Below are 26,067 nucleotides of genomic sequence, written 5' to 3'. Positions count from 1 at the left end.
CAGATCTGAAGGTTGGTATTTAAGCCCTGCTGTAAGTCACTGAAGGGACAGTAGCACAACCAACCACTTAACACTGAATTTTATTTTCCTTTAATTTGAAAGCAGATTCTAAACCATTTTCACTGAAATGGTAGCCTTTGAATGTCTATCAGAGGAAAACATGAAACCAAACACAAAAAAAAAAACAAAAACAAGAACATAAACAACCCCAACCAAACCCACCTCTCTCCCCTATATTACTTAATGGAATCCTCTGGAGTCTGTCAAGATCAAAGCTTTGGATTTTATAACACCATATTCCACTACCTGCAATCACTTTACTAGACAGAGTGGTTTACCAGAGAAAATTGCAGGGAAATGGCCAGTTAATTTTCTTTGCTACAGAAGGCTAGCAAGTAATACATCAATAAAATGACCCGATATGTTATGCTATTTCCAAAATAATGTTTCATTTAAAGAAAAAAAGACATTTGAATTTGTTCTCAAAGGCTTGTTATTATTTTTATACCAATTCTATTGTTTTTTATTCTTTCATCATGATAACACTTAAGGACTCTCAATATTGTTGATTGTACCAGATAGAAAAATTACAACAAGGCTAAATTCAACCAGTAGAGACTTTACCCATGTAGAATTTAAGTACCTATAAGGCCCACAGCAAATAGTCACTCATGATGCAAACCATGAGTGAAAATCCATGTGAATTTATTCATCGTCAAGTTAGGCATTTAGTCTGAGCTAATTACCTAAGCTTTCTTTTTAATTAATAGGAAGATTCAAGCACCTTAAGAGTGTTTTCTTAAGACTGGTATGAAGAAATTTTGGAAGGAATGCTCATGACCTTTTCCCACAGACTAGAAAGACTTTAGACCTAGTTTAGACTAGATTTATACAAAAATAATAGTTACATGAAATAAATCCCACCCTGATTATGGGTTGTCTGTATGCTGTCAGCATGAAATATGAAAAAAAACCCTTTTTGTAATAAAAAAACATGAACAGTTCAATTAGCATTATGTACTCTACCAACCTTACTGGTGCAATGATTTCTTATTCTGTGAGTAGTAATTCCTACTAGAAATCTAAGAACTGGGGACAATTCCTCAGGAGTATTAGTAGCAAAATTTTCCTCAAATGGATTAATTTAAGTATTTTTCCTTTCTAGACTGTATAGCAATATGATAAATATTCTATCTGAAATATTTTCTTTCATTACTCTAAAACAAAAGAGACAAGAGTGACTGATCCAACAGCAGTGATTATTTTTTGGAATATTGGCAATTCTCTAATTGAAGTCAGCTATAGCCAACATGTTTAGATTGAAGTCACAAATCTGATTGGAGAAATAAACTTTATTTTGACATAGTTCTAGAAGAACTATGGGAAGACTAGGAAAGTGAAAGAGAGGAATCTGAAGCTGAACCTGGGAGAGTGGGAAGAAAACTTTTTCCTGTAAAATTTAATGTTTGTCCTTTTTTTGTTTTGTTTTGTTTCCCAATACTCCAACTAATTAAATATTTATACTACCTATCAATAAATTAACTTGTATTCCCCAAGTGGTTTTGCCTATTACAGGGATTTTCCTGGCTTCATTTCACCACTGGTTTTCTCACTCACATTCCTACTAATTTTTCCCCCCGTATCCCTGGGGAAGGAAGACAAGGAGTGAGCAGCTGTGTGAGTTCTTGGCTGTTAGCCAGGGACATCCCACCACATTTAAAATGAAAAGGAATAGATGAATCCAATGGCAAATTACTTTCATTGATTACCAGGAGCCAGCAATTTCTTTGCTGTTACTGAATCCATCTAGATTTAAAAGTGAATTTTTTACCAGAGAGAGAAATGACAAAGTTTAATAAGCAAAAAAAAAAAAACCAAACTTCAGACCAACTGACTTATGGTGTTGCTGTCACAAGCAGGAGGCACACGGGACATAAACAAACATCTTCTCCTTCCTCTTAATTTGCATGGATAAGAGACATTAAAAATAGAAAACTGGTGGCTTATTAAAGACCAAGCTCCTTCCCTACAGTTTCTAAAACCGGAAAATCTGGTCTGTGTTACTTCTGTCCTGCAGCTAATATTCACAGAATGTTGTCCTCATTCTGCAAATAGTTATGAATTAAATGGTTTAATGTTTTTTTACAAAAGTCATTCTAGCAGGAAAAAAAAAGCGGGTTTAAACAAAAAAAAAAGTATTTTCTTTTTTAAATGAGGCAATTTAAAAATGAAATTACTCTCCCTTACTTTTAAATATGAAAAATAGCCTCTTTAACACTTACAATGTGAAAACAAACCAATCATTTTGTTCTTTTAAGCTAAGAGATATTTTTGCTACATTATTTTGACTTGAGTTAAAAGATTAACTCTCAATATACCCAATGTTTAGCACCTAATGCAAAATTAAAACAAAGATAATTGCTTTATGCATTCACAATTTCTATTTTCCCCACAAATAACATAATGAAAAAAGAGCTTTAGAAAAGGGGAGGGGGGGAGAAAGACAGTAAGTAATATTCTAACCACCTTTAATGACGAGATACTCCATTAGCATTATTCACTAAAAAATAAAATTACAAAACAGCTTAAAAATAAAATGCAATTATTGCAAAACAAAATTGAAAACAATATGTAAGGATCATGAAATTAGGAGGTCTTACAAACCAGGAAAATGTTTTCCCTAGAAAGAACATTTATACAATTAATAAAATTAATTAATTAATTTTATTAATTAAATTATTTATTAATTTTATTAATTAAATTAATTAATAAAAGAAGGATGATGATCTGCATAGTGGCTATATAGCAGTCTAATTGCAAACTACATAGATCAAGAGTCTGCTCAGAAATGTAGCAGACAAAAGGCAGACATTTACAAAACAAGACATGTACATATTAACCAAATCTGTACCCCAATTCCAATGATTTTATCATTTACTAATTTCAATAATTCTACAAAAGAATAACTGACTTTTCTATAAATTAAAAAAATTGTGTCTATACTTATCTTGGCAAAAATACTTGAGGGATAGACCTTTAGTATTTAGTAAAAATACTTTTTAGTATTAAGTAAACATTAAAATGAATGTCTTAAAATGAATTATACTGAAACAGCAAATAATTCTAAGACAAAAAATATGTCTACTGTACAAGAAGAGGATAAGTGGATTCTTAGAGATAGAAAATAAAAATACCTGAATAAACTGTATAAATGCAAATATTGTAGTACAGCAATATAGGAAAAGTAGCAATTTAAGCCAGAGGTATCTAGGTTTGTTCTGTCCTGTGTAAGTAAGAAATTCTTGTTCCTTCTCTTCCTTCCTCCCCTTCTTTTTCTCTAGTTATTTACTCCTTGCTTACATAGGAATTTTATGAAACTTGTAAATTCTTGCTGTTAGAACAGCATTATTTTTGCACATAGAAGTGAGGTAAAATCATAACATGAGAAAACAAAAATTATCAGTAGCTAGAAACTATAGGAATTTATTTCATTTTCACCTTATCTTGTACGACATTTTAAAATCATAAATAAACTAAAAGACATTCAGAAAAGGCATTTTTCTATTTTCTTATGGTACACCTTTTCTTGTGGTACACCACCATTAGCTTTTCCATTAACATTTGAAAGTTTCTCAGTAATAGCTCCAGGGGTCTCATTATCTTTTGGCTTGGTCTAGAGCATGCTGCCAATTTTTCTGGCAAATAATGTGCTTTTCCAACTGTATGAGGATGTTTTTAAATAAGTCTGTAAGAAAAGATGTTTTCATTTGCTTTGTGCTGTTAGGTACAACACAACCTTATGTTTTTAAAGGATGGATTATGCTCATCAATGAGAAAGAACGTATGAATTCCTCTGTCCAAAATGCCTTTTTTCAGGACAATACTGCTACTATTAAACAACTGCTATACTAGAGAACATACCCAGTTGTCTATTATAATAATAGAGGACCTGGAGATGTGATGCTAAGAGTTACTCTTGTAAGTGACTAACTCATGTCAATAGCTTCTAGTTTTCTTCATCATATAGTCACTTCTGTCAGCAGTGCAGAATATAAACAATAACAGAGAAAAACAGATGTGTTTGAGATCTGTACCCTAAGATTTCCTTATGAGTATGACTAGTTATCTGATTCTTTAGCATGGTAGATAGAAAGGCCATTTTTGCACCAAATTTGAAATGCTGGCCAACGATGCAAAAAAATCCCAAATCAGCGTCACTGCATACCTGAAGCTGTTCAAACTTTTGTGTGTTCAAAGCCTAGAGTGCCATAGTCACAATTCTTGTTAAGCACTTCTTCAAAAGCCATCTCAACTGTCCTGTAGTCCTGCTCTCAACTAAACTTCTCATCTAAACTACTTTTATTTCATGCATCCTCATCCCCAAACATCTGCTCATACAACCAAAAAGCCACCCCACAAGCTCTTCTGCAATCCTAATCTTTCTAAACCATGCTCTACCCTATTTCAAATCCCTTCTTACTCAAGAATCCCATATCAGTGTGCCATCGATGTGAACTGAAGCTAAATACCTTTTGGATGCAGTGGCTTGACTCCTCCAATTCTGCTTGCCCAGGTGCTGTTATTGTCCCTGCCTCCCTGGCACTGGTCACTGCTCCAGAGCGGCTGTGCCTCGCTGCCTGCCTCCCCTCGGCACGGGCTCTTCCACAGGCCAGCAGCTGCTCCCTGCTGGCAACGGGGCCCTCCTCTGTGTTAGCACTGCCTCAGCTGTAGGACTGACGGGGCTTTAACACAGAGTTACTAAAAGCCACCTACACTGCATCCTGAGGGCAAAAGCAAAATATATCTTTGTGAGAAAACAGGATGTATGGAATGCATATTATTAATGAGTCAGTACAAAACTGCAGTAATACGTATGGTCAGGTTCCGTTCCAACACTTGTTTTGGTTACACAGGCTTCTCTTTCATCTTCCTTCTTGTCTCAGTATGGTTGCTCAAATGTAATTTTCTTTGTTTAAGCCTGGCAGATAAAACCTATCCAGTAGTGATAATTTTTTTCTTACGTTTTCCCTTACTCTGTTACTCTTTGCCATTCCCCTCTTTCTCAGAGATTCCTCTTACAGATACTGTCCCCTCAGTAGCTTAGTGTTTACTCCCAGCTTGAAAGCTGAATGCATATGAGGTTACAAAGAAAAATATTAGAGTTATTTAATATCCCTTTGAATGTTACTTCCACCTTTGAACAGAATGGACTTTTCCAGATTACATACACTGCACATGAACTAGTCACTTCAAAACTACAAGCTTATTTCAGAACTCACCCCCCTCCAAAACTATTTAACAATTCATTTCCATTTGATCCTTGAAACAGACTCCATAATCAAAATTACATACACTTTTAACATTACTTTTTAAACAGCCAGACCTCAAGTGCTAAGATAAAATTGCTGTGGCACAGCTGGAAAATCTTCCAGTTCATAAAGACCCTGCTTCCTATTTTCTTCAAAATGCTTTCATAATTAAAGTAATGCTTACACTCTTTAAAAATCTGTTCAAAGCAGGGAATGTTCTGCTCCATTGCAATACCCAATAACAAAGTGCATTCTGGTACAAAATAATTTGCCATTATATTTGATAGTATCTTATAGACATAAGTGTATGGTTTCAGCAATCTCTTCTTCATTGTAAAAAATACATTGTATTAAGTTAAGGCAGAAAAGACAACACTGAACATGTTATTATTTTTCATAATTGCTAACTTCTTTCCATGAAGAATTTTTTTGAGCTGTGAAAGAATATGAACTCTAACTATACATTACCCCAATGTTTACAATATAAGCTACATAAGTGACAAACTTTGGGGCAGAAAGGGTGTTTTACCTTGCAGCACAGAATTGTTTCAGTTTTTGCCTCTCCTATACAAACAAGATGGCTGTGCACTTATCAGTATATGGGTACAAAGTCCAGTCATGTGAAGTGAAACAGAAGAGTGGAGGGGAAGAAAGACTACACTGAAAAAGACAATTTATACAACACTGACAGGATTTCTTTTTAAGACACTGCTTCACTAGTACGAAACAATTTCAGCATGTTCTCATAATGGATATATTGATATGCCTAACCAGGATGCTTGTTTTAGTTTGTTACTGAAGATCTCCTGTAAGACTTCTTTGTGAATTTGCACTGTATTTTTGGAAACTGCTATAGATGGATAGTGAGATGATTGGCTCTCACAATTAAGGGATAAATATTGTGTAAATATGAAGAGAAGCTTTATTGCTGTATAGTTGCATTACTGTAGTTTGTTGTTTAGTTGTCCTCTGTTCTCCTCACAGTTCCCTTTTCCACCTCCTCTGTATTTTTGCCATCAGACAGCCTGGGCTGTCTAGGACAGGTAGAAGGAAGGTGTGCACATGTGCCCCTTACAAGGGACAGTTGGGAACAGAAAAGCTTGTTGCTGGGGGGGCATGGCATGACAACACCTAACCCTCCAATCAAGTTGCAAAAAAGCAGACTCCACTGATAAATGGCAGAGAAGAGTTGCCTGACAGACTTCAGGAAGGGTCAAGTTTGGCTGATGCAACCTCCAGGAGTGGAAAAGACTGAGCATCCATCTTAAGGATGAACCGGCCACGTGGTGCCCACAAGGGCAGTTCCCAGCACTGTAAATTTTTTCCTTATGTAGTCCTTTTGTTGTATTTTAGTTAAGGTTTAATAAACCTTTTAAATTTTCCAAGTGAGAAGTTGTCTCTTACAGAAAACAAGGGCTGCACCAGAATCTCAAGTACATTTCTGCCTTTTGTACACAAGGGAAGCATTCCTACAGAATATCTAAATAGCAATTTTATACAAACTACACTGAAACACCTTTTAAAGTATAATTTCAGAGCAGCATTTTTCAAACTTTTCCACTGGAGGCACAGAATATTTTGAGATTGTCTCTTTATAAATACACTACAGCCCATCCTGGTTTCTCTAATATGCATTGTCTCAGAAACCATATGTGCACCCAGAAATTGACTGCTTCCAGAAAGCCCAAGGACCCTAACGTGAAAAATCATTCATTAAAGGACTTCAAAAAGTCCTACCTAGTTGACATATTACCTTCCTTCTCAGCTATTGTCCTCCTCACCCCAATTTATGTATTTGTCATGAGAAAATTTGATCAGGAAGAGAAAGATGGATGTCCAAAGATGTGTGACAACCACTGTTGATGAAACTTAATGGAATCCAAACCTTAAAACCAAAGTATGAAATTTTACTTTTCTTCCAGACAAAACCTAAGAGCTCACGATAACTGTGAGAAATCAAATTGAATGAAGATTTTGTTAAGAGCTGCTTAAATGCAAAGTTTAAATTATATTTTTCTGTGGTTCGGGAAATCAGTACAGCTTGTCCTGAGCTTTCATCTGCATTTTTCTTCTATTTTAATATAACATTCCACTTTAACAAATTTAAAAGAATTTTAAATTGCCAACCTTTTCTCTATCTCAAATGCTGGTAGGAAATGCTAGCCCTATCTTAAGCCTTTGAAAAACTGCACTATTGTCTTGCATTTATTCAGAGCTTTAGTAAGTGAATATAAAAAACATTTTTAAAAAATCTTCTCACTCTCTCTAAAATAAACAGCCAATTAATTTTTAATCCCTTTGATTAATTCTATTTTGAGATTAATAATATTTTAGAAGGTATTAAAAAATCCCAGTACATGGACAAAAGGAGCAGTACTAGAGATACAACAGATGAGAAGCAACATCCACTGACAAAACACATTTGTTACATACATACACTGCAGCTCTTAAATGAATAATAATAACTACTTACAGTAAATTTTATTAAAACAAATTATTATTTACATTCGTTCAAAACCTTATGATTTGTAAATTAGAAGAAAATAATGACAAAACAAGGATATGTATGACAAAATATGGATAAAATTAATTAAAAGCGGACTTGTCTATGCGAATTAGCATGACAATTTAAGGCATTCAATATGGAAAACCAAAATGCAGTGTATAAAGATCTATTCATTCTAACTATAACAGTATGCAAAAAATTACAATGAGGTAATGAGTACAAAAACATCCTCTCATGTTTAAATTTGAGTACTGAATGAAGACTGAATAGAGGGGGTTTGTTTGTTTGGGTTTCTTTTCTGTGTTTGATTAAACATCACTAAAGGGTGCTAAAGTGACAATTATTTGCTGACTTCAAAGTGTAAGCAGGAATGAAAACTGAAATGCCAACAGGGAGGCTGCATTTAGGCATGGCCAACAGAGCACTATGTCACCCAATACCCAATAATGTATTCTCCAATGATCCATGTTACTTAATGGATTATATTCTCTAATTTGGCCAACAGGTGTTTTTGTGGTTTGGGTTTCTTTTTCCACACAGAAACACACACAGAGTCGGATATGAACAGAGTCCATTTTTTTTTTTTCTTTTATAATATGTTAGAAACATTATTTTTTAAGGTACTTCGGACTTCTGGTCACAAATTGGGAGTCAGTATCTAGTGATTTATTTATAAATTTTCATATGTATAAAGAGTTCAATTCATTGAACAGGTAAAGGAAATTATGGTTTTAATTAGTGTTTGGGATGAAAAGGAGGAGAAGGATGCATGACTCAATTTACTGGAATTTAGTGGTAAAATAGAGCTGCATCAAGTCAGACCTTTTGTTTCAGTTCATCAAAACATCTCTGCCAAAGTTTTAGAAGTTTAGGATCCAACTTTACCACACTACTAAATGTTCATCTACATGTACAATACAAAGTCTTGGTAAAAACAAAGCATGATACACTGCTATCTTAGCCTGCTTGGATGTTGGTGCATGTGTAAATGCTTCGGCTTCTGCATAAATCTAATACAAACTTGTATTTTACTTAGATTGAAATGAACCATAGCAGCAACAGAGCTAAGATGAAACAAAGGGTATTTGCTAATTTCTCTTATCATAGTGAAGCCCAAGGAATAAAGCTAATTTCAAAGGATATTTTTGAAAGACACTTTAACATAACATAACAGTTTTGCTGTTCTAGGGACTATGTACAAATAGGGTTATAGAATTCTAGAGAACATTAAAAAAAAACCTTCAGTGAGAAAAGATGCTTAAACTTCATTCTTCAGCTTAGTCCAAAAAAACATTGGCAAGTTTCCCTTTGAAAATTGTGTAGTCATGTAGGTATCTTGATAGAAAATCACTGCATGAACTTGTGAAATCAGTGGATTGCAGAGGACTTTATACAGGTCTGAGGAAGTCCCAAAAGCTTTTGTACATAGAACTCTATGACACTGTCTAAAGGTTTTGGTCTAAAGGTTTTTTAAATGGTTGTGATTAACTTTTGTTAAGACTTACATATGGGAGTTTAGCTGAAGAACATGTTGGCTATGCCATGCAAGAATAAAGATGCAGGTTTTTTAGTTGCTATAACCATAGTTTCTGACTATCAAATAATACTGGTCTAAGCTACTGTGAGTCATAAACAGAACAAGATTTTTAAACAAATATGGGCTTAAACAGGTAGGAAAAATATTTTTCATTTATCTACAAGATCATTTATTTTATTTCCTGGAGGTAATGAAGTCAGAAAAAGCACACGGATTTTAATTTCCCCACACTTTGTCAGGTCCTTCAAGAATCAACAATCATCCGAATACTGAAAAATTGAAATCAGCCAAAGTTTTAGCTTATTTCCACCAACTTCAGAAAGTTCACCTAGTTGATGCTTGCTGACAAAAATGCCACATCCTGAGTGAAGCCCTATGCCCTCTGAAACCTATAGGCTTTCCTCCATGATCTGCAACTCCAGAATACATCCTAACCATGCCCCATTACATGACCACAACAAAAGCTTAGTTTTGGCATGGCACATTAGGATACATAGCCATCTTAATATTAAAAGTCTTGTTAATGGCTTTTGAAAAATTGTATTAGTCTAATTTTTCCAGATGAGAGCATAACTATTAGCATAAAAAGGAAAAATCAGTGAAAAACAGATTATGAAGCCAGGCTGTCAAACATAGTCATTAATATAACACTTATTCTGTTCTGCTTGTAGCAGTCACTGGTCTAAATGACACATATAACATTTCTGAAACAAGGATACAACACTTCATTCTGTAGCACAGATTCTTGCAGATATCTGCCTCATTAGGCTTACAAGATAGTAGTTTTTCATACTTAAAAATGCGCAAAGAGATTTTGAACTGTATGAAGAGGTAATAAGTTCTTAATGGGCTAGAGATACTGTCCCTGATCTCTTTCACTGAAGCATGATACTGACTCCTCTTAATTAGTGAAACTACATATAGAAGTGAACCATAAAGAAAATTTTAAATGGGACAAACAGCAACAAAAGTTTTGAGCTTTTGGCATGGCACAACATGGGGAACAACCTGACTAATCAGCAGTAAAAACCAAACTACGACAAAAACAGTAATTCAGCTCTTATGTTAATTCAAAGATGTTGATCTAGATGGGACTAAGAAGGCAGTCTAATAGCAAAAATTTACTTTCTATTTGTCATTTATAAACCCCATAGCTACAATAAATATACCCACATGCAGGACTGCTCCAAGGATACAGAAAACCTAAAATGCTGAAGAGCAATCAAACTACTAAAAGCTTCAGAAAGCGTAACTTACAACAAGAGAATAAAGAAATGAAATTTGTAAAATAAAAAAAAAAAAAAAAAGAAGAGTAGAGGAAAAACACAGGCTATCCTAACAGAGCAAAAGATTCAGAAAGATTCAGAAAATTTTAAGCATAATGTCTGGACAAATATTTTAAGCCTATACAATTCTATTGCAAAGAATTCATCTAGATCTTGAATGTCTCTTGTGGTCTTACCTATATGTAAGTACATGAAATGGAAATATAGGACTCTTTCAAACCTGTAGTATCAGTGTAAGCAATCATTCACCATACAGAAATCAAGGTGAAATGTTTGAGATTACCTGATTAAGTGGAGCCATCTGTCTTAGGGGAAAAAGTCAGGGCCTGATTGGCTTGACAATACTTGCACTTCATTGCATTCTTCTAGGTATCCCTAATATCTATCCATCTAACTGTATCAGTATTTACAAGTGGTATTCCTTGTTTTTAAATGCTTTATGAAAACAAGTGTCTGTTACTGGTCTTCTACAAAGAACATTTCAATTTAAAGTCTAAAATAAGAAATTAAGCTATATCATTTCCTTATCTGTTTTGCTACAATACACTGAACCTCACTCCTTAAGAAAAGTAAGCATAAGCTGAACTTAAAGTAAGTAGACAGCCTAGTAATGGAACTATTTACTCACCCAAAAATTATTCAGTGCCTTACATAGTGGTCACAAAGCCTATTTGCCATTGCCTGTACACAAGAGCATGTTCTGAGGTATGCTACCAGTACATTTGTGTGTCTGTACATGGGAGGAGAAAAGGGCAGTAGCTTCTGGGGCAAGAGAATTCAAAAAATTAAATTATGACTGGGTTGAGAAGCACACTAGCTCCAGGAGCCAAAGAAGACCCAACTCCCATGGTAAGGAACAGCCTGGATGTCTAATACAATTCTGTGGCAATAGGGACTCAAGAAGCTGGCTAACTCTGCTTGGCATTGCCCCTCTGCACCATTTCTGCTTCCTGATCAGAGTTGCTATTTCATACGTATCAGTACAGTACTATTGCTTTTCTGCCTAGATAACTCTAGAAGCTGAGAAATACTTCAAAGAAAGAAAGGTCAGAGTACTGTATGATAGCTGGCCTCCAGCTGCCTCCCTGCACTTCCCAGGCTGTCAGCATGTTCTTCCTGATCATGCAGCCATTCTGGGCTGAGTGTCAGCCAGTTCATTTTTTTCTACTCAACTCGTCTCAATGGATACACATTTTTAAGGGCACACAGCTCCAGAGTAGGCAGAATGTCTGAGCTCTGCAGATTCAACTCCCCAGCTTGTTGCATCCCAAGCAGGGAACATGCATATGAAACCCAAACATGAAGCAAGCAGGATTACAGATCAGTGGATTTGAGACCTTGTGACCCTGAGAATCACAATTACTTCTCTCTCTTCTCCATCGGAAGATCTAATTACCACGGCCTTTGAAATGTTTGAGCTTATGAACCCAAGGCTGAAAGGAACCACTGGAAGGGTGACTGCATTCAGTTTCACCTTTACTGCCAGCAACCAAGTGATAGATGACTTGCTCAGAAAGGTTCACAGAATGTGCATTCCACATGAACATGACAGCAGAAATACAAAACATTTTGATTAATCTGTAACAATCAAACTAGTAAAATGAACAAAAAAGCAATTAAATCCACACGCAGACAAGACAAGACAAGACAAAACCAAGTTAATAAAAAATATTTCAGGTTCCAGAAACAATGAGAGGTTAGATAAATAAAGTTGCACCATAACAAAAAAAAAGTTACAGCAAACCCATATCACAGGAAAAATAAAGCAGGATACAATACTTCATATCATATAATACCTAATGTTTCTGATAGTTTAAAGCTAAGCAGAACCTAGCCATTAGGAACTTTAGGATTTTCATTACAATGACACTGCTAATTACCTGAAGTTTGCCTGTGTGCAGCCAATATTTTATTAGAATACCAAATAGTATGTCAACAAGCTAAATCACAATCCATAAAGGAGAGTAAATGGTTCTCAGTGACCTTAACAAAAGCAATAATGGCCCTAAAGCAGGATATTAAGGCTTCCTTTCCCAGATTCAGAAACTTTTTTCTGTTGTACAATCCCACCAATAAGTACAGCAATAGGCACATAAAAATGAACAGTGCCTCATCTAAATTTACTGAGATGAACACATGTAACACATATCTTCACTTCATTCTCCTGCAGCATAACACATCATCTTCCTTGCCTTTGTAACTATCTCACTTGTAACTGGTTGTCAATATCAAAATCTAGAAAACAGATGGCTCTCCTACCCCTGCTTGCTTGGCTGAGAGAAGACACATGTGATTGATTAAAAGAGCATATACACCCTTTTAACTTATGTAATCAATAAAACATGAACTAGATCAGAAGTTCCATGGTACTATTTAATTGCTTTAAGATATATGGTCATCTTCCATTTTGAACCTATAAAAACACGAACTGAAACAATACAATTTACCTAAGTCATAATCTTAAGGTCAAAAGCTCATGTTTGGTGATATCCAGCACTGAGAGGGGTTTCATTTTCTTAAGGCTTATAGGCTTAACTATAGCAACTGTTGAGAATCTCAGCTGATACTGATTTTACATTAAATTCTAAATAATTCTAAGTAATTTGTTACTAATAGTGGGTTTAACAGCTGTTTATGTAAATCATTATGAAAGCTTTTAAATTAGTGGATTCATTCAAATCTTTAGATTATTTTTTAATATTCAAACCAAAACAATTATAATCTGTTTATTCTCTTTGTCAAGGTGCCTGCAGAAAAAGAGAAATAAAATCAGTCATTTCTGTGTGAAACACATAGTGCCTGATGCTCCTATGAATGGCATATGGCATAAAAAAATAGGTAAGTGAATCCATGCTTTGAGCACTATAAGAAATAGTGAAAAAGGAAACTGCAATTATTGAATCAAATGTATTACCTATGAAAACACTTAAGCATATTCTGAAGCTTTTACTCTCCAAGAACACAGTCACATACATTTCAGTAAGGTACAAAACTTCCAGTCTCAAAGTAAAGAAAACTCAAACAAATATAGAAGTTAAAAAATGGTTAAGAGAACCTAGTACATAAAACACTGTGTTGAGTACTTAATAACCCCACAGCACCTGAGTATTTTCACTTTATCTCACATTCAAGAACAATAAACCTATGAGATTTTAGCATATTATTACAAAACCAGAGAAAATAGACTTGTTTGGCATTAAGTGGGGCTACCTACAGGCAGCTAATTTACAGGTGTTTAAAAACCTGGACATCCAGATATATATGTATCTTACAACAGCATATATCTGCTTTGTTGTATGCCCAGACAGCAACATTAATTTTAAAAATTTACATGAAGTTAAAATTGTGTTCTTCAGACTTTCCAGGATTCAAGTTTAGTTATAGAATTACATCTTAATTATTGCATCCAAGTTCATTCTTCTCAATAGGCATACATCAGGTTTGTAGGAATATAATTAATTATTGGTGTTCATGGTTACTGCACCTCAACTACAATATGCTTCCCACAACTCTAAAGTTACTGAAATCCTCATAACTCAAAGTCAGCTTCAAATAAGTAATACAAAACGGTAGTAAACAAAAAGTCAATTCCACAATTCTTAATATCAAAGTCTCAAAATCAAATTTTCACTCCCTTTCAAGAAAAAAATAACAACAAAACAAAATACTGCTAGTGAGTCATTAGATACAGATATTTAAGACAGCTGAAACAAAACTTAGATCAGCACAATTTCTTATGTATTTAGAAAATTATGCTCCACCATGTTGCTTGGACTTTTCATTTCATTCTGTTAGTAAAAAGACTTAATTACATAGAGTAAACCTAAACAGTTTTCTATCTTGGGAAGATTTTCCTGTGTTTGAACACAGCTTTGAAGAATCAAGTAAGCTAACATTACACTGATTATCACTGATGAGCCAGAGCAAAGGAAAGCAAATTGAGGTCATCAGCCTGTCAGCAATGTGACAGTCTTGAAACGTGTACCTCAGAATTTATAACCCAGACCATTTAACCCTAAAAATGTTTGGCTTATGTATTATACTTTAATTTTGTGGGCTACTTTCACATAGATTGCCTATTACTTATTTCCACTGTAAATACTCAAAAGTTTTGCAAAACCCTTGTTTTCTCAGATGAACTGGGAATTTACATACTAAAAATAGTGATTTTTCCCCTTTTTTAGGAGCTAGAAGCAATGGAAGTTGTGATCAAATACTTTTTTCTAATTAGAATAATAGATAAAGGTAACAAGAAAAATCTACATCTATTGAGTAACAAATAAAGGTTTTACTCTGTCACCACATATACAATTAAAAAACAGATTTTTAGAATACCTGCTAATTAGAAAGTTAATAAATTTACCTCAGGTATCATTGTCATACAACATCATTACCCATCCTCTTTAAATGTTTGTCTCTTAGAGCAGATTCACATTCTTTCTTAGGACAGCACAATACCATTATAACTATCGAAATTACTGATTTTTAATTATCTTTAAGAGGTTAACACCTTTTTTGACCTACTGTATTTATGATTTTACCTCTATTGATTCTAGCTATGCTCCCACCTAAGTGTGCTACAAAAGAAACTATAAATGTTTGCTGGAAACAAAACTGGATTATTGACTTGTTGCACAGTGTTTATTGCAGAAACAAAACAGCCGTAGGCATTTTTAACACTCATATATTGTAAGGTTACAAAAAAAAACCCCTCAAAGCTCAGAAGCCATTTTCTTAAATCTACACAGGAACCAATTTCATGACTACACACGGAATTTTTAAAAGACATTGAAGGTACTGTGCACAATCCTCTTCCTATCCCTACACAGACATGGCCTAAGCAGCATTATCATTACAGAATGAGACAAGAAAGAGAAAATCAACCCAAAGCTCAAAAAATATTGTTTGAAAGTCAAGTTTTATTATTCAAAAGTTACAAGTAAAGGCTAAGGATGTTTTGTCTTATTTCGCAAATAGGAGAAGGTGTCAGGAGAATTCTGTATCTACATTTCACATACATGTGGAGTGAATGTACTTGCAAGGGATAGGTTTTGGGGGTAGGTAAGATGCTTAACAAGCCTAAATTAAAATTCAAATATAGCTACGTGACACCTATAGTTAAGGCTTTCAAAGCCCCCACTAAATGATAGAATGATGAAGCATTGCCAATTCAAATGAAGGCACTGTTAGGAAAAAGGAATTGCTGCAAGGCCTACCTACAAATGAGACAGGACTCCCCATGTGAGGCTGCAACTAACCACTGCCCTCACACAGAATGGCATGGCAGTACACATCTTCAAGCCAGTATGTCACCTTGGGAGCCCGATACTGCTCTTTTCATGTCTGCCTCTGCAACTGCTGCTTCAATGATCTTGATGCCCAGTGGAGAGTTACCTGCATGAAAAAATACAAAAGGGAAAACTGAGGCAGTAGGGGCCCTCTTTCCCTCCCAACTGCCCAGTAAAAATCGGTTTATGTGTCCATGCAGGAAGATTTTATTTCAATTTAAGAACAGTCTTGTTTCTTGAACTTCAGAATTCCTTGAATGTTCAGAAAAAAACATACAACACCCAAACCATCTTTCAATTAACCATTCTTGCACTCAGCAGCCTGTAAGAAAGAGATAGATTACCTTCTTCCTCACAGATTTTTTTCTCTCCATTACTTTACTCTTCCCTCGCAATTTTAGACAGATTTACATCTTTTTGTTTCAACTATAGCCTGGTGGTAATAGCACGCCTGCAAATCTCTACACAGGCACATAGAAGAGACACTGCCTAACAGGTCAACTTGAGAGCAGCTGTTCTGTACTTCCCGCCAGCAGCACCAAATAGGATTTAGGAATCACAAAATAGGTCTGGTTGGAAGGGACCACCGTGGGTCGTCTGGGCCGACCTCCCTGCTTAAGCAGGGTCATCCCAGAGCGCACTGCACAGGATTGCATCCCGATGGTTCTTGAATGTTTCAGAGGAGACTCCACAACCTCTCTGGGCAAGAAGCGCTGTTCTGCAAGAGACGAGGCCCCAAGAAGAGAAATGGACTTTGCTTAAAAAAGTAGAAAAATGGACTTTGCTTAAAAAGCAGAACAATGGACTTTGCTTAAAAAGCAGAACAAGCCAGAACAAAGGTCCCGCAGGCCCGGCCCGGCCCGCCCCGGGTGCTGCTATAAACCGCAGTCCCAGCCCGACCTCCCCGGCAGCTTCCCGGCCTGGCCAGTCCCGCAGGGCTCCATCCGCCCCGGCTCCGCTGCGCTCCGCCCGCTCCGCCCGCCATGGCCGCCTCCTCCTGCTCGGCGGCCGCGCTGCGCCCGGTCACTCACGTCATCTTTGACATGGACGGGCTGCTGCTGGGTGCGTAGCGCGAACCCCGCTCCCCTGCACGGCCGGTCCCACTCCGCTCCGCCCCGCCCGCCCGCCCCGACGGCGAGGGGCTGCAGCTGGCGGCGGGCAGCCTCCTTCCCTTCCCTTTCCCCTCCGCCTCCCGCCGGCTGTGGCTGCTCATTCACGGCCTCCCCGCTCCGGGCGAGCAGCCAGAACGCCCCGGGCGGCGCTGCTAAAAGGAGAGTGAAGGGATTGAAGCAACAGGAAACCAGTTAATGCCTTCTCCTGCTTCCGCTACTTGCTGCCTTGCGGGGGCAGATTTCGCCTTAGAGTAGCGGAGCCGGGGCTGAGCGAGAGCTTGCTCTGGCTGGCGGAGGCTGAGCGAGGCGGGGGTGGCCGTGGGCAGGCTGGGGCTGAAAGCCAGGGAAAGCGGGCAGGGAGCAGGACGGGCATGCAGCGTGGGGCTGAGAGCCAGGGAAAGCGGGCAGGGAGCAGGACGGGCATGCAGCGTGGGGCTGAGAGCCAGGGAAAGCGGGCAGGGAGCAGGACGGGCATGCAGCGTGGGGCTGAGAACCAGGGAAAGCGGGCAGGGAGCAGGACGGGCATGCAGCGTGGGGCTGAGAGCCAGGGAAAGCGGGCAGGGAGCAGGACGGGCATGCAGCGTGGGGCTGAGAGCCAGGGAAAGCGGGCAGGGAGCAGGACGGGCGTGCAGCGTGGGGCTGAGAGCCAGGGAAAGCGGGCAGGGAGCAGGACGGGCATGCAGCGTGGGGCTGAGAATCCCCCGGGCCGGGAGCAGCGTGTCTCGGAGGGCAGGACAGCGCTCGGCAGCCTGTAGCGCTGCCTTCTCCAGCTGATGAGCCTGTAAACCACTCTGATAGTTTTCTCTTAGTTTTGGTATCAGTAGACTTTCTGCTTTGCAGGGTTACTCTGTAGCTTGATGATTCCCGTGCTGCAGCTCGATTAGATCTTGATGTTTGGATAGTCGCTATAACTAGGACAGTTTTTAAGTCTGCTCTTAACTATTTGCTGAATCAGAACTCTCTGGTGAGGAATAATGGAATATTTAGGCATGGGACTTAGTTTTTGAAATAGTTAATGTGAGTTATCACACAGGAAACAGTTCTGGATATAGGTGAATCCCTAAAAGGTGTGAGATGTGTGCCTTCTTTCTGCGAAACCTGAATTGTTGCAGAACTGCAACAATTGTTGCACCTGAAGACTGCTGTGAAGTTTGATGAATTACATTGTGTTTCCAAGAAACGTGAGCTTTTCCCTCCTTCAGGGCTATAAGAGGTGAAGGTCATCTACGTTTACTTTTTAAAACAAAAATGGCTATGCTATGCAAAACAGTGAGTGATTTGCATTTAGATTTTAGTTGCATTTTTAACTTAATCACTGAAATCTCAAACAGCCTGGGAGTACGTGTGTGTAATCTTATAATCTAGAACCAGTTATTTTAATTTTGTTCTTAGAAGTTTCAGGGAAGCTTTTTTTTTAGTTACTGCTGCTCTTTATCAGAAGCTGGAAATCATCTTCACACAGACAATAGTCACCTTAACAGGACAGTAATGACAATGATACATGTATGTGATTTCTTCTATTTTAAAAAGTTACATATAAAGTATATATTGTATTTCAGAAATCTTTCAGCTGCTAGGAATTAGACTAAAAATACTCTTCAAGTACTTTCTAGTACAGAGGTGTAAAAGCGACACTACCTTGGTGATTTTCATTATGTGCACTTCATTTCAGAGGAATTCAGTATGTTTCAGCCTCTGAATACTATGAAATGTTTAACAATCTTGGTGAGCCTATTTGTTTCATGATGAGCAGTGACACTTGGGAGGCAAATAGGCAGTCAGGAGACTGCTTGGACTTTCCCAAAATGCCTAAATGTTTCAAGAAATTTGGAATAATTTGGGAGAAAGAGTGATACAAGACATACACAAATTAGATTCCCTCTGCCCAACCTTCCTACTGTAAATCATCTGAATGAGACAAATGTTCATATTGATGTTAACCTGTGTAAGAACCCCATAATTTTCTTATTAAATTTTTAATGTGTCACATTGGTGGTGATAAAATGAATAACATACATATTTCAAGATGCTACAGAAATGGCCCAAATGTACTTCCTTTCAAAGGGCACAAATAAAAGTTTTGGTATTGAATATCTATTATGACACTTTTTTAGTGGTTGGTTTTTTGCATAGTTTAGAATCAAATTTAGAAATCTGATTGCAATTTTTAGAATCTGAAACTTCAGGTTTGGCAAAATTTTTTCTGAACAAAGTAGTGTCTGCAAATGTACGTGACTATTTTTAGATGTTTTTACCTAAACCATACTGATTTTACAGAACAAATATAAATTTATCTATAAATAATGAGAAAAATTGAGCATTAAATGCATCATGATGTAAAGTGCCATGAACTTGCTTTCTGTAATTGACATACTTCCTTCTGATTAAGGGAGGTAGGATATCTTCTGATAGAAAGATTTCCAAAATCCTTGTCAGTGTCAAGTCCTTAAACGAGGTCTGAGGTGTTCACAAGGTTCTGACTTTGGAAACAATCCCAAGTGTTACCGTATAAAACCTGCAGCCTATCTGTGTGAAAGTGTTACTGAGTCTGATCAGCTGATATTTAATCTCCCCCCTCCCTCTATAACATAATTGAGGCTGATTAAGTTGTCCTTGAGTTGCACCTTGATGTATCAGCTTGCTTTCAACACAGAAGTTACTGCCTCTGAACTGCCTGTGGAACTCCTTCAACCCTTCCATTCAGAGTCCTTCTGTATCATTGTTTCAAAGGTTATTTAACACTGTTTTTTTCCCTGCATTTCTAATCAATGCAATCTACACTTCTTTTTTTTTTTTTTTTTTTTTATTACCTAATTTTTCCCTTTGAGCTCTTGGATGAAATCTTAGGGGTGATCACGCACTGTTCACCCGTCTGTCAGCCGCCTTGTTCTGCATTTCTAATCAATGCAATCTACCCTTCCCTTTTTTTTTTTTTTTTATTACCTAATCTTTCCCTTTGAGCTCTCGGATAGAATCTTAGGAGTGATCACGCGCTGTTCACCCGGCTGTCAGCTACCAGCAGGCTCCACTCTGTAAGGGTCTGTCTGATACCTCCTCCCAAGGTCAGGTCAGCTCTGTGCTGCCATGTGCTTCTGCAGGTGCATGCCTCAGCCTGCAGCTCAGCTCCATCCCATCTCTTCCCACAACATGAGGACCATTGAGTCCAGTTCCTCACAGGACTTCTGAAAGCTAGAACAGAGGACTAAGAGCATTGTCCAAATGTTCCTTGTACTCTAACAGCCTTGGTGCCATGATGACTGCTGGTTCCAGTGACTGATCACCCTCTCATGCAGCTTCATTAATTATCATAGTTGATTAGTGGTGCATTGTGTAGTAGAAATCAGAGGAAAGGGAATAACTACTTCTTAAATTTTGTTGTACTGCTGTACTTTTTAAAAAAACAACCCAAAACAACAACAAAAAACCACAACAAAACCTCTCAGCACTTCAATTAAAGCATTACATTTCTTAAGTAAATTTTCTACTTGATTTCCTACAGCAAATAATGACATTAAATGCTGAGAATAGTAGATTGCTTTTTCTTAAAATGTAGTAGTCTGTTCCTACAGAAGAGTACTGTTCTAACTGCTAGTGTGTGGTATAGTTAAAAATATTAAAATATTTTAAATTTTAATAAATTAAATATAATAATAAATAAATTAAATAAAAATAATTAAATATTTAATAATATTAAATATATTAAACCTACTTATGCACTTATCCAACACATAGTGCAGGGATAACAGATAATAATAATAGCAACAACAACAACTAGAGATATTTGATTCCTAAATAAACCCTATTGTTACAGTTGTACGGTTTAGATCCTGGCATTTTAGCATATTGTAAAAGCATAAAAAATCAGTGCTAAAGATATAGAAGGAAAAATCTATTTAACTTGTATAAAATATACAAATAAATAGTAATTCCCTCCAGGATCTATCGTATAAACTTACTGCATTGGTTTATTTTTAAGCTATGAAAAGTAGTTTTGTTATATACTTGTAGCCAATAGCTACCCTAGTATCAAAAAACAAATAGGATTGAATGTTGCCTTTGATGATCAGTGCTTAAACTTATAGGGGTCTGAAAACATTTAAAATTCTCTACAAGCTACATGTGTAGTATTAACCTTTCCCAACTGACAAATGAACTTAGGAAAATGGCTGTAAAGATAAGATATTTCTTAGTATTATGCTTAAAGCTTAGCTAGAGCTAAACTAACATGCAATGAGCATGACACTTTAGTATAGGAAGTTTACTCATGTGTTTATTTTTGTTTAAATTTCTCTTTGGAGTAGGGATCATTTAATGTAAATTATTATACTTGTCAGTGCCCCTTAGTGTTGGAAAAGTGTATCTTTACATGAGAAAAATCAGTGTGTTCAAATATGAGAGATGGTTCCTAAAGTAGCTTAGTTTTGCAAGATAGCTTCACCATAACTCAAAGTCATGTTGGACTGCACAGGCACAGATATGCCAGCTTGTGACCATTTCCAGAGGGATGAAAAGTAGTTAAGGCAACTGAGATCAGAAGTTGCTACTTTTGTAGCCACTGTCTCCTTTGTGTGAAGACTGCTGTGTTTTGTGCCACTTCTAAGGCACTTCTGCATGGCTGGCCAGACAGGTCATCTCTGGTCTATAATACAGAAGAAATTAGCTTGCAGTTAAATTTGTTGTAGTGTTGTGAGATTCAGAAGAATTTCAGCATGTTTTCTTTCTCCCCAGTGTTACCTACTCATTGTCACAAGGTTAGAAGTCAAAAATGTACTCTTACTTTCATTTTATTGCACGTTGCCTAGGAGATGGCTGTTACAAGAAAACTGATGAGAGTTCCATGGTGGAGTTTGCTTATGTGAATCCTCTCTTTTATTTAAAACAACTTTCTTTTTCTTCTTCATCCAAGCAAATAACCCCAATTCAATTAAACGTCACTCCTCTCTAGATTGATCTATGTTATGCCATAAGTGCAGGAATTAACCTTCTTAGGCTATAACCTGGCAATCTTTGTAAGCCTATTTTCTGCTTCTGTGTAATGGAAACTTACTTTCCTGTCATTCTCACTTACCATCTGATTTTGGGAACAAAGAGGGAAGGGAAATATTCTCTTGCCCCTGTGTTCAGTATTTGAAATTTGTTGCAAAAGTAGAGATTAATGATATTATTGGATTAGAATACCCTATTGATGCTTCATGATCAAATCTTGGACATAAGCAAAACAACTCCTCATTGAGAATTAACTAACCATAAATACAGTAAATAAAATTTGTCATAATGCTTGAAAGCTAACATTTTAACAGCAAGAACATAACAAACATACTAACCCAGCGTCTGACTTCTCTTATTCCCGTGATTGATTTGCCTGTCCACATGGTTGCTTGTTGTTTGTGGTTAGAAAAATCCAGAATCAGAGTAAGCTCAGCATTCTACAGGGTTTTTTTTCTGGGATTTTGGTTTTGATTTCTGTAGTGGCTACCACATTTCAAAATGCCATGGGCAGCATTAACAATGATTTTTTTTTTTTCTTGAGAAATTAACCAAGGAATGCTCCCAAGATGAAAGATCATTGATTTGGTTTTAATGGTGTACAGGAATTACACACAAATGCAATGTATTTTTGGTGCTTGTTTATGAGTTGCCCCAGACCCAAAATATTTGGTTGTAAAGTAAGAACAAAAATAAATAAAAAAGAGAAACTGCATGCCAAACAAGTTAATACCAAGAATTTTCCAATTTCCCTTTCAATTGTTTTCTGTTACACACCTGAAATTATATAGAGAGCCTGTAGTAAGTGGAGAGGAATGTGTTGAAAATGCTGGGAGTGTAAAGGTTCTGTTTAGTGATTTTAGAGGTGCATGCAGCAGTTTGACCATTTATAAAAATTAGTTTCTTCCTATGCTTAAAAGATTTTCAAATCTGTTTGTAGGTGATAAGGATTTGTTGCATACGTAAACTGTCATGTGTATAAAGTTCCAATTATTTTGCTTTGAATGTAAATAATAAGGTGTCATAAAGGGAACACAATTTCACACAAAGAAAAGGTGCATAGAATTTTCCATTATAATAACACAATTTCTAGCTGCTGTATTCCAATTTTCTTTTTACTTAAGAAGAAAAACAGCATTAACAACCCAGGATTTATTATTCTACATACTGGCAAGAGTTATACTCTGTACCATCTTGGACCCAGTTCTGCAGCTCTTGTTCTGAGTAGCTGTAATTCATTTATGTAGCCTTGTTGTGAGTTGGCTAATTGGACTCTTGAGAGTGGAATTTTTCAGAACATCTTAATTTGGGCAAGGTGGTTTCTGGTCTCTGAATTCTGTTGGTATATTTTCTCTGAGACACAATCCTGCTCTTCAATACTGCTGTTTATGCTTCTAATAGAGGATGAGGAAGGGTGATTGTGGTTGCTATTATTTTTATCTTTTTTTCTTCTATATTGGCAACAGACATTAATGGAGATGATAATTTTCACACTATGACCATTGCTCTTTTTAAGGCCAGGAGCTATGCTAACTAAAAATACAGAAGCAATTAAGTCAAATATCTTCTCTCAAACTTTATTTGCATTCATTAAGGACATCTTTGGCATGAAGTAGATACTGCTAATGATTGTTGCTGCTCCTATTATATGTTTATGTACATCTTTGTATTGATACTAATTTCCTTCACAGGACTACTGAGAATTATATAACCAAGATAATTTTTGTGGCTTACGGTGGTTCTCTCAGAGGCTTCTGACCTTGACTTATCCCTTTTTGCCTTTGATAATAATAATAAAAAAATCGTTCTGACCTGAAGTTTCTTGAGGTAGTGTTAACCTTCATCAAGATTTTTTTGTATTTAGGGGAAAACCATCCTGTATTTTTTAATCTCTGTTTTTTGCTTCTTTTGCTTCAATAACTGGTGAAGAATGTATCTTTTGTAGTTCGTTTTTTTAATGGCTGAAAACTTTTTTGAATTTTTTTAAGCAATATTTTTTTTCTTGAAGGGTTGCATACCTGTTGACAGTATCAATTGTTGCTGTCTCTATGTATGTTTCCTGTTCTTGTGCAGCTTTTAATAATCTTTTTATTCCTCTTATAATGAATATCATATTCAGTAGTAGTTTGGCAATATATCTGATGCTGCATTTTTAAAAAACTTTCATCTAGCATACATTGCTCTTTCTCATGTACTTTTCCAAACTATTGTTATATATAATAGCTGATTTCTTGTTAAAATGTATTCTTACTTTTCTTCCTCTTCCATTTTCTCTTTAGAGATATATGACATATTTTTGTAAAAATCATCAAATAAATACTGATAGACTGTGTCTCATGAAGCAAGTTTATTTCTAGTTCTTGAATTATTTCCTTTGGGCACTGTGGGAAGAGATAGGATAGAATTGAGTTACATGCTGTGGCACGTGCCTGCAGAATGCCATGGTGGCACAAAGGAGCACAGGGTGGCACAAAGGAGCACAGGGTGGCACAGAGAGGCTTTCTCCACCTGACCTTGGGGGAGTAGGTGCCACATGGCAGAGCCCTATGGAGAGGAGCCTGCCAGAAGCTGACAGACGGGTGAACAGCACATGATCACTCCATAGAAGGACATTCGGAAAGTGTGCTGCTGACATGGCAACATAGGCTAAGTCACATAGTGAGAATTACCATGTAAGGAGATACTGTGCCTTGACAAAGTGTACAAAACCAGCTTGTTTCTTTGAATAAAGGATTCAGATTCCCTGTCGGTCTGGGTCCATGCGTCAGTTGTTACAGGGCACCACTTACGGGTTAGCACTCCAAACATTGCTTTTTTCTCCGCTGCTTGTTTTTTGGATTGCCTCTGCCTGTGTGTGGTTCTTTTGGATAAGTTTCACAGTTTGTCTCAGGGTAATGTAAGGCATTTAAGAGGAAAGCCCACTTTATTATTTGTCAGTCCAGTCTTTCTGTCTAACATCGATGTGAATGCGCTCATGACCTTTGTCATTATATAATATGGGCAGTGTCACAGTGTCTCATTCTTCCAGCTCATTAATGTGTGCTCTCTGACCTGCTGTAATAGGGGCCCGTGTCACCTTTGCTCTCCACAGGATGGGCTCGTTCTAGCCCTTTGCAGCAGCCCTGTGCTTGCACGTGCTGCACTCACTGGGTTTGCTGCCAAGCTGCTCAGCCCTGGGCATGGATTGTCTGCTGTGCATAAATGAGTTCACTCAGGTTCTCTTTCACACTGTCAGTGTACAGAAAATAGCCTGTTTATGTCAGGGCATCTTTTGAAACATTGTGTCTTCAAAATTATCTTCTGCTTTAATTGCTGCATTTGTCTTTAATGTAAGCTGACACGGAGTACCTATTCAAACTAATAGAATATTCCTTTCTTTGATTACTGACTAGTAATAAGTGGGATTATATTTTTTGGATTGAGATGTTTTATGAGTTTGACACTGGTACCGGTCATTTGGGAACATTTCTAAGCAAGCAAAAAAAAATTGTACTAGAAGGATAAAGTGAAAGATAATGTGTGTTTAATGACAATAATAGGATTATAGTGTATCAGAAAGTTTGAAGTACAAGAAATTAATGGGTTAAGGTGGAGCATGAGTATACTGAGATATATTTCATTTGAATAAATTGTTCTATGGTAAAGATATTTTTCTTTCTTTGTTTTGTCATTTACATATAGTAACCTCCTTTCAGCTATCTCTTCAGGGCAGAAGAGTATAATCATGCATGCCTGTAAAGTGACATAACCTTGGATAAAGTCAGCATTCCACTACAAGATCATTATTAGGAAAAATTACACCATGTGAAATGGTGGAACTTTTCATGCTAGGACTGAGTCTTCTCCATAGCATTATATTACTACTGGGCTAACAAAATGTTCTTTGCTTTATGGCTCAGGGGAGATGGAGCCATAAAGAGCTTATCACAGTGTAATAAATTTCTAGTCTTTAAAAATTAAAAACAGTGTTTCATGGGGAAAATGAAAGTATTTGGGCCACTAAGGTATTGTAGTCTCTCTAATTGCTATTCTGCTGCCTAATA

The 26,067-nt window shown here is 36.8% G+C and overlaps 2 protein-coding genes across 2 annotated transcripts in view; one reads left to right on the top strand and one right to left on the bottom strand.

Annotated features, from left to right (window-relative positions):
* Window positions 1-17,032, bottom strand: part of STS (steroid sulfatase) — a 107,112-nt gene extending 90,080 nt beyond the window's left edge. The window contains exons 1-2 of the mRNA XM_077781587.1: window positions 16,958-17,032; window positions 15,855-16,644 (exon numbers count right to left, since the gene is read on the bottom strand). The gene's annotated coding sequence lies outside the window, so the exon portion shown is untranslated. The remainder of the gene's footprint in view (window positions 1-15,854; window positions 16,645-16,957) is intronic.
* Window positions 16,842-26,067, top strand: part of PUDP (pseudouridine 5'-phosphatase) — a 67,594-nt gene continuing 58,368 nt past the window's right edge. Inside the window, exon 1 of the mRNA XM_021540951.3 lies at window positions 16,842-16,988. Coding sequence (XP_021396626.1) covers window positions 16,910-16,988 — 79 coding nt within the window. The 5' untranslated portion in view covers window positions 16,842-16,909. The remainder of the gene's footprint in view (window positions 16,989-26,067) is intronic.

This window comes from Lonchura striata, chromosome 2 (genome assembly GCF_046129695.1).
Source record: "Lonchura striata isolate bLonStr1 chromosome 2, bLonStr1.mat, whole genome shotgun sequence".
NCBI lineage: Eukaryota > Metazoa > Chordata > Aves > Passeriformes > Estrildidae > Lonchura > Lonchura striata.
The sequence above is the reverse complement of the archived record's forward strand: the minus strand, read 5'-3'. Positions and strand labels throughout refer to the sequence as shown.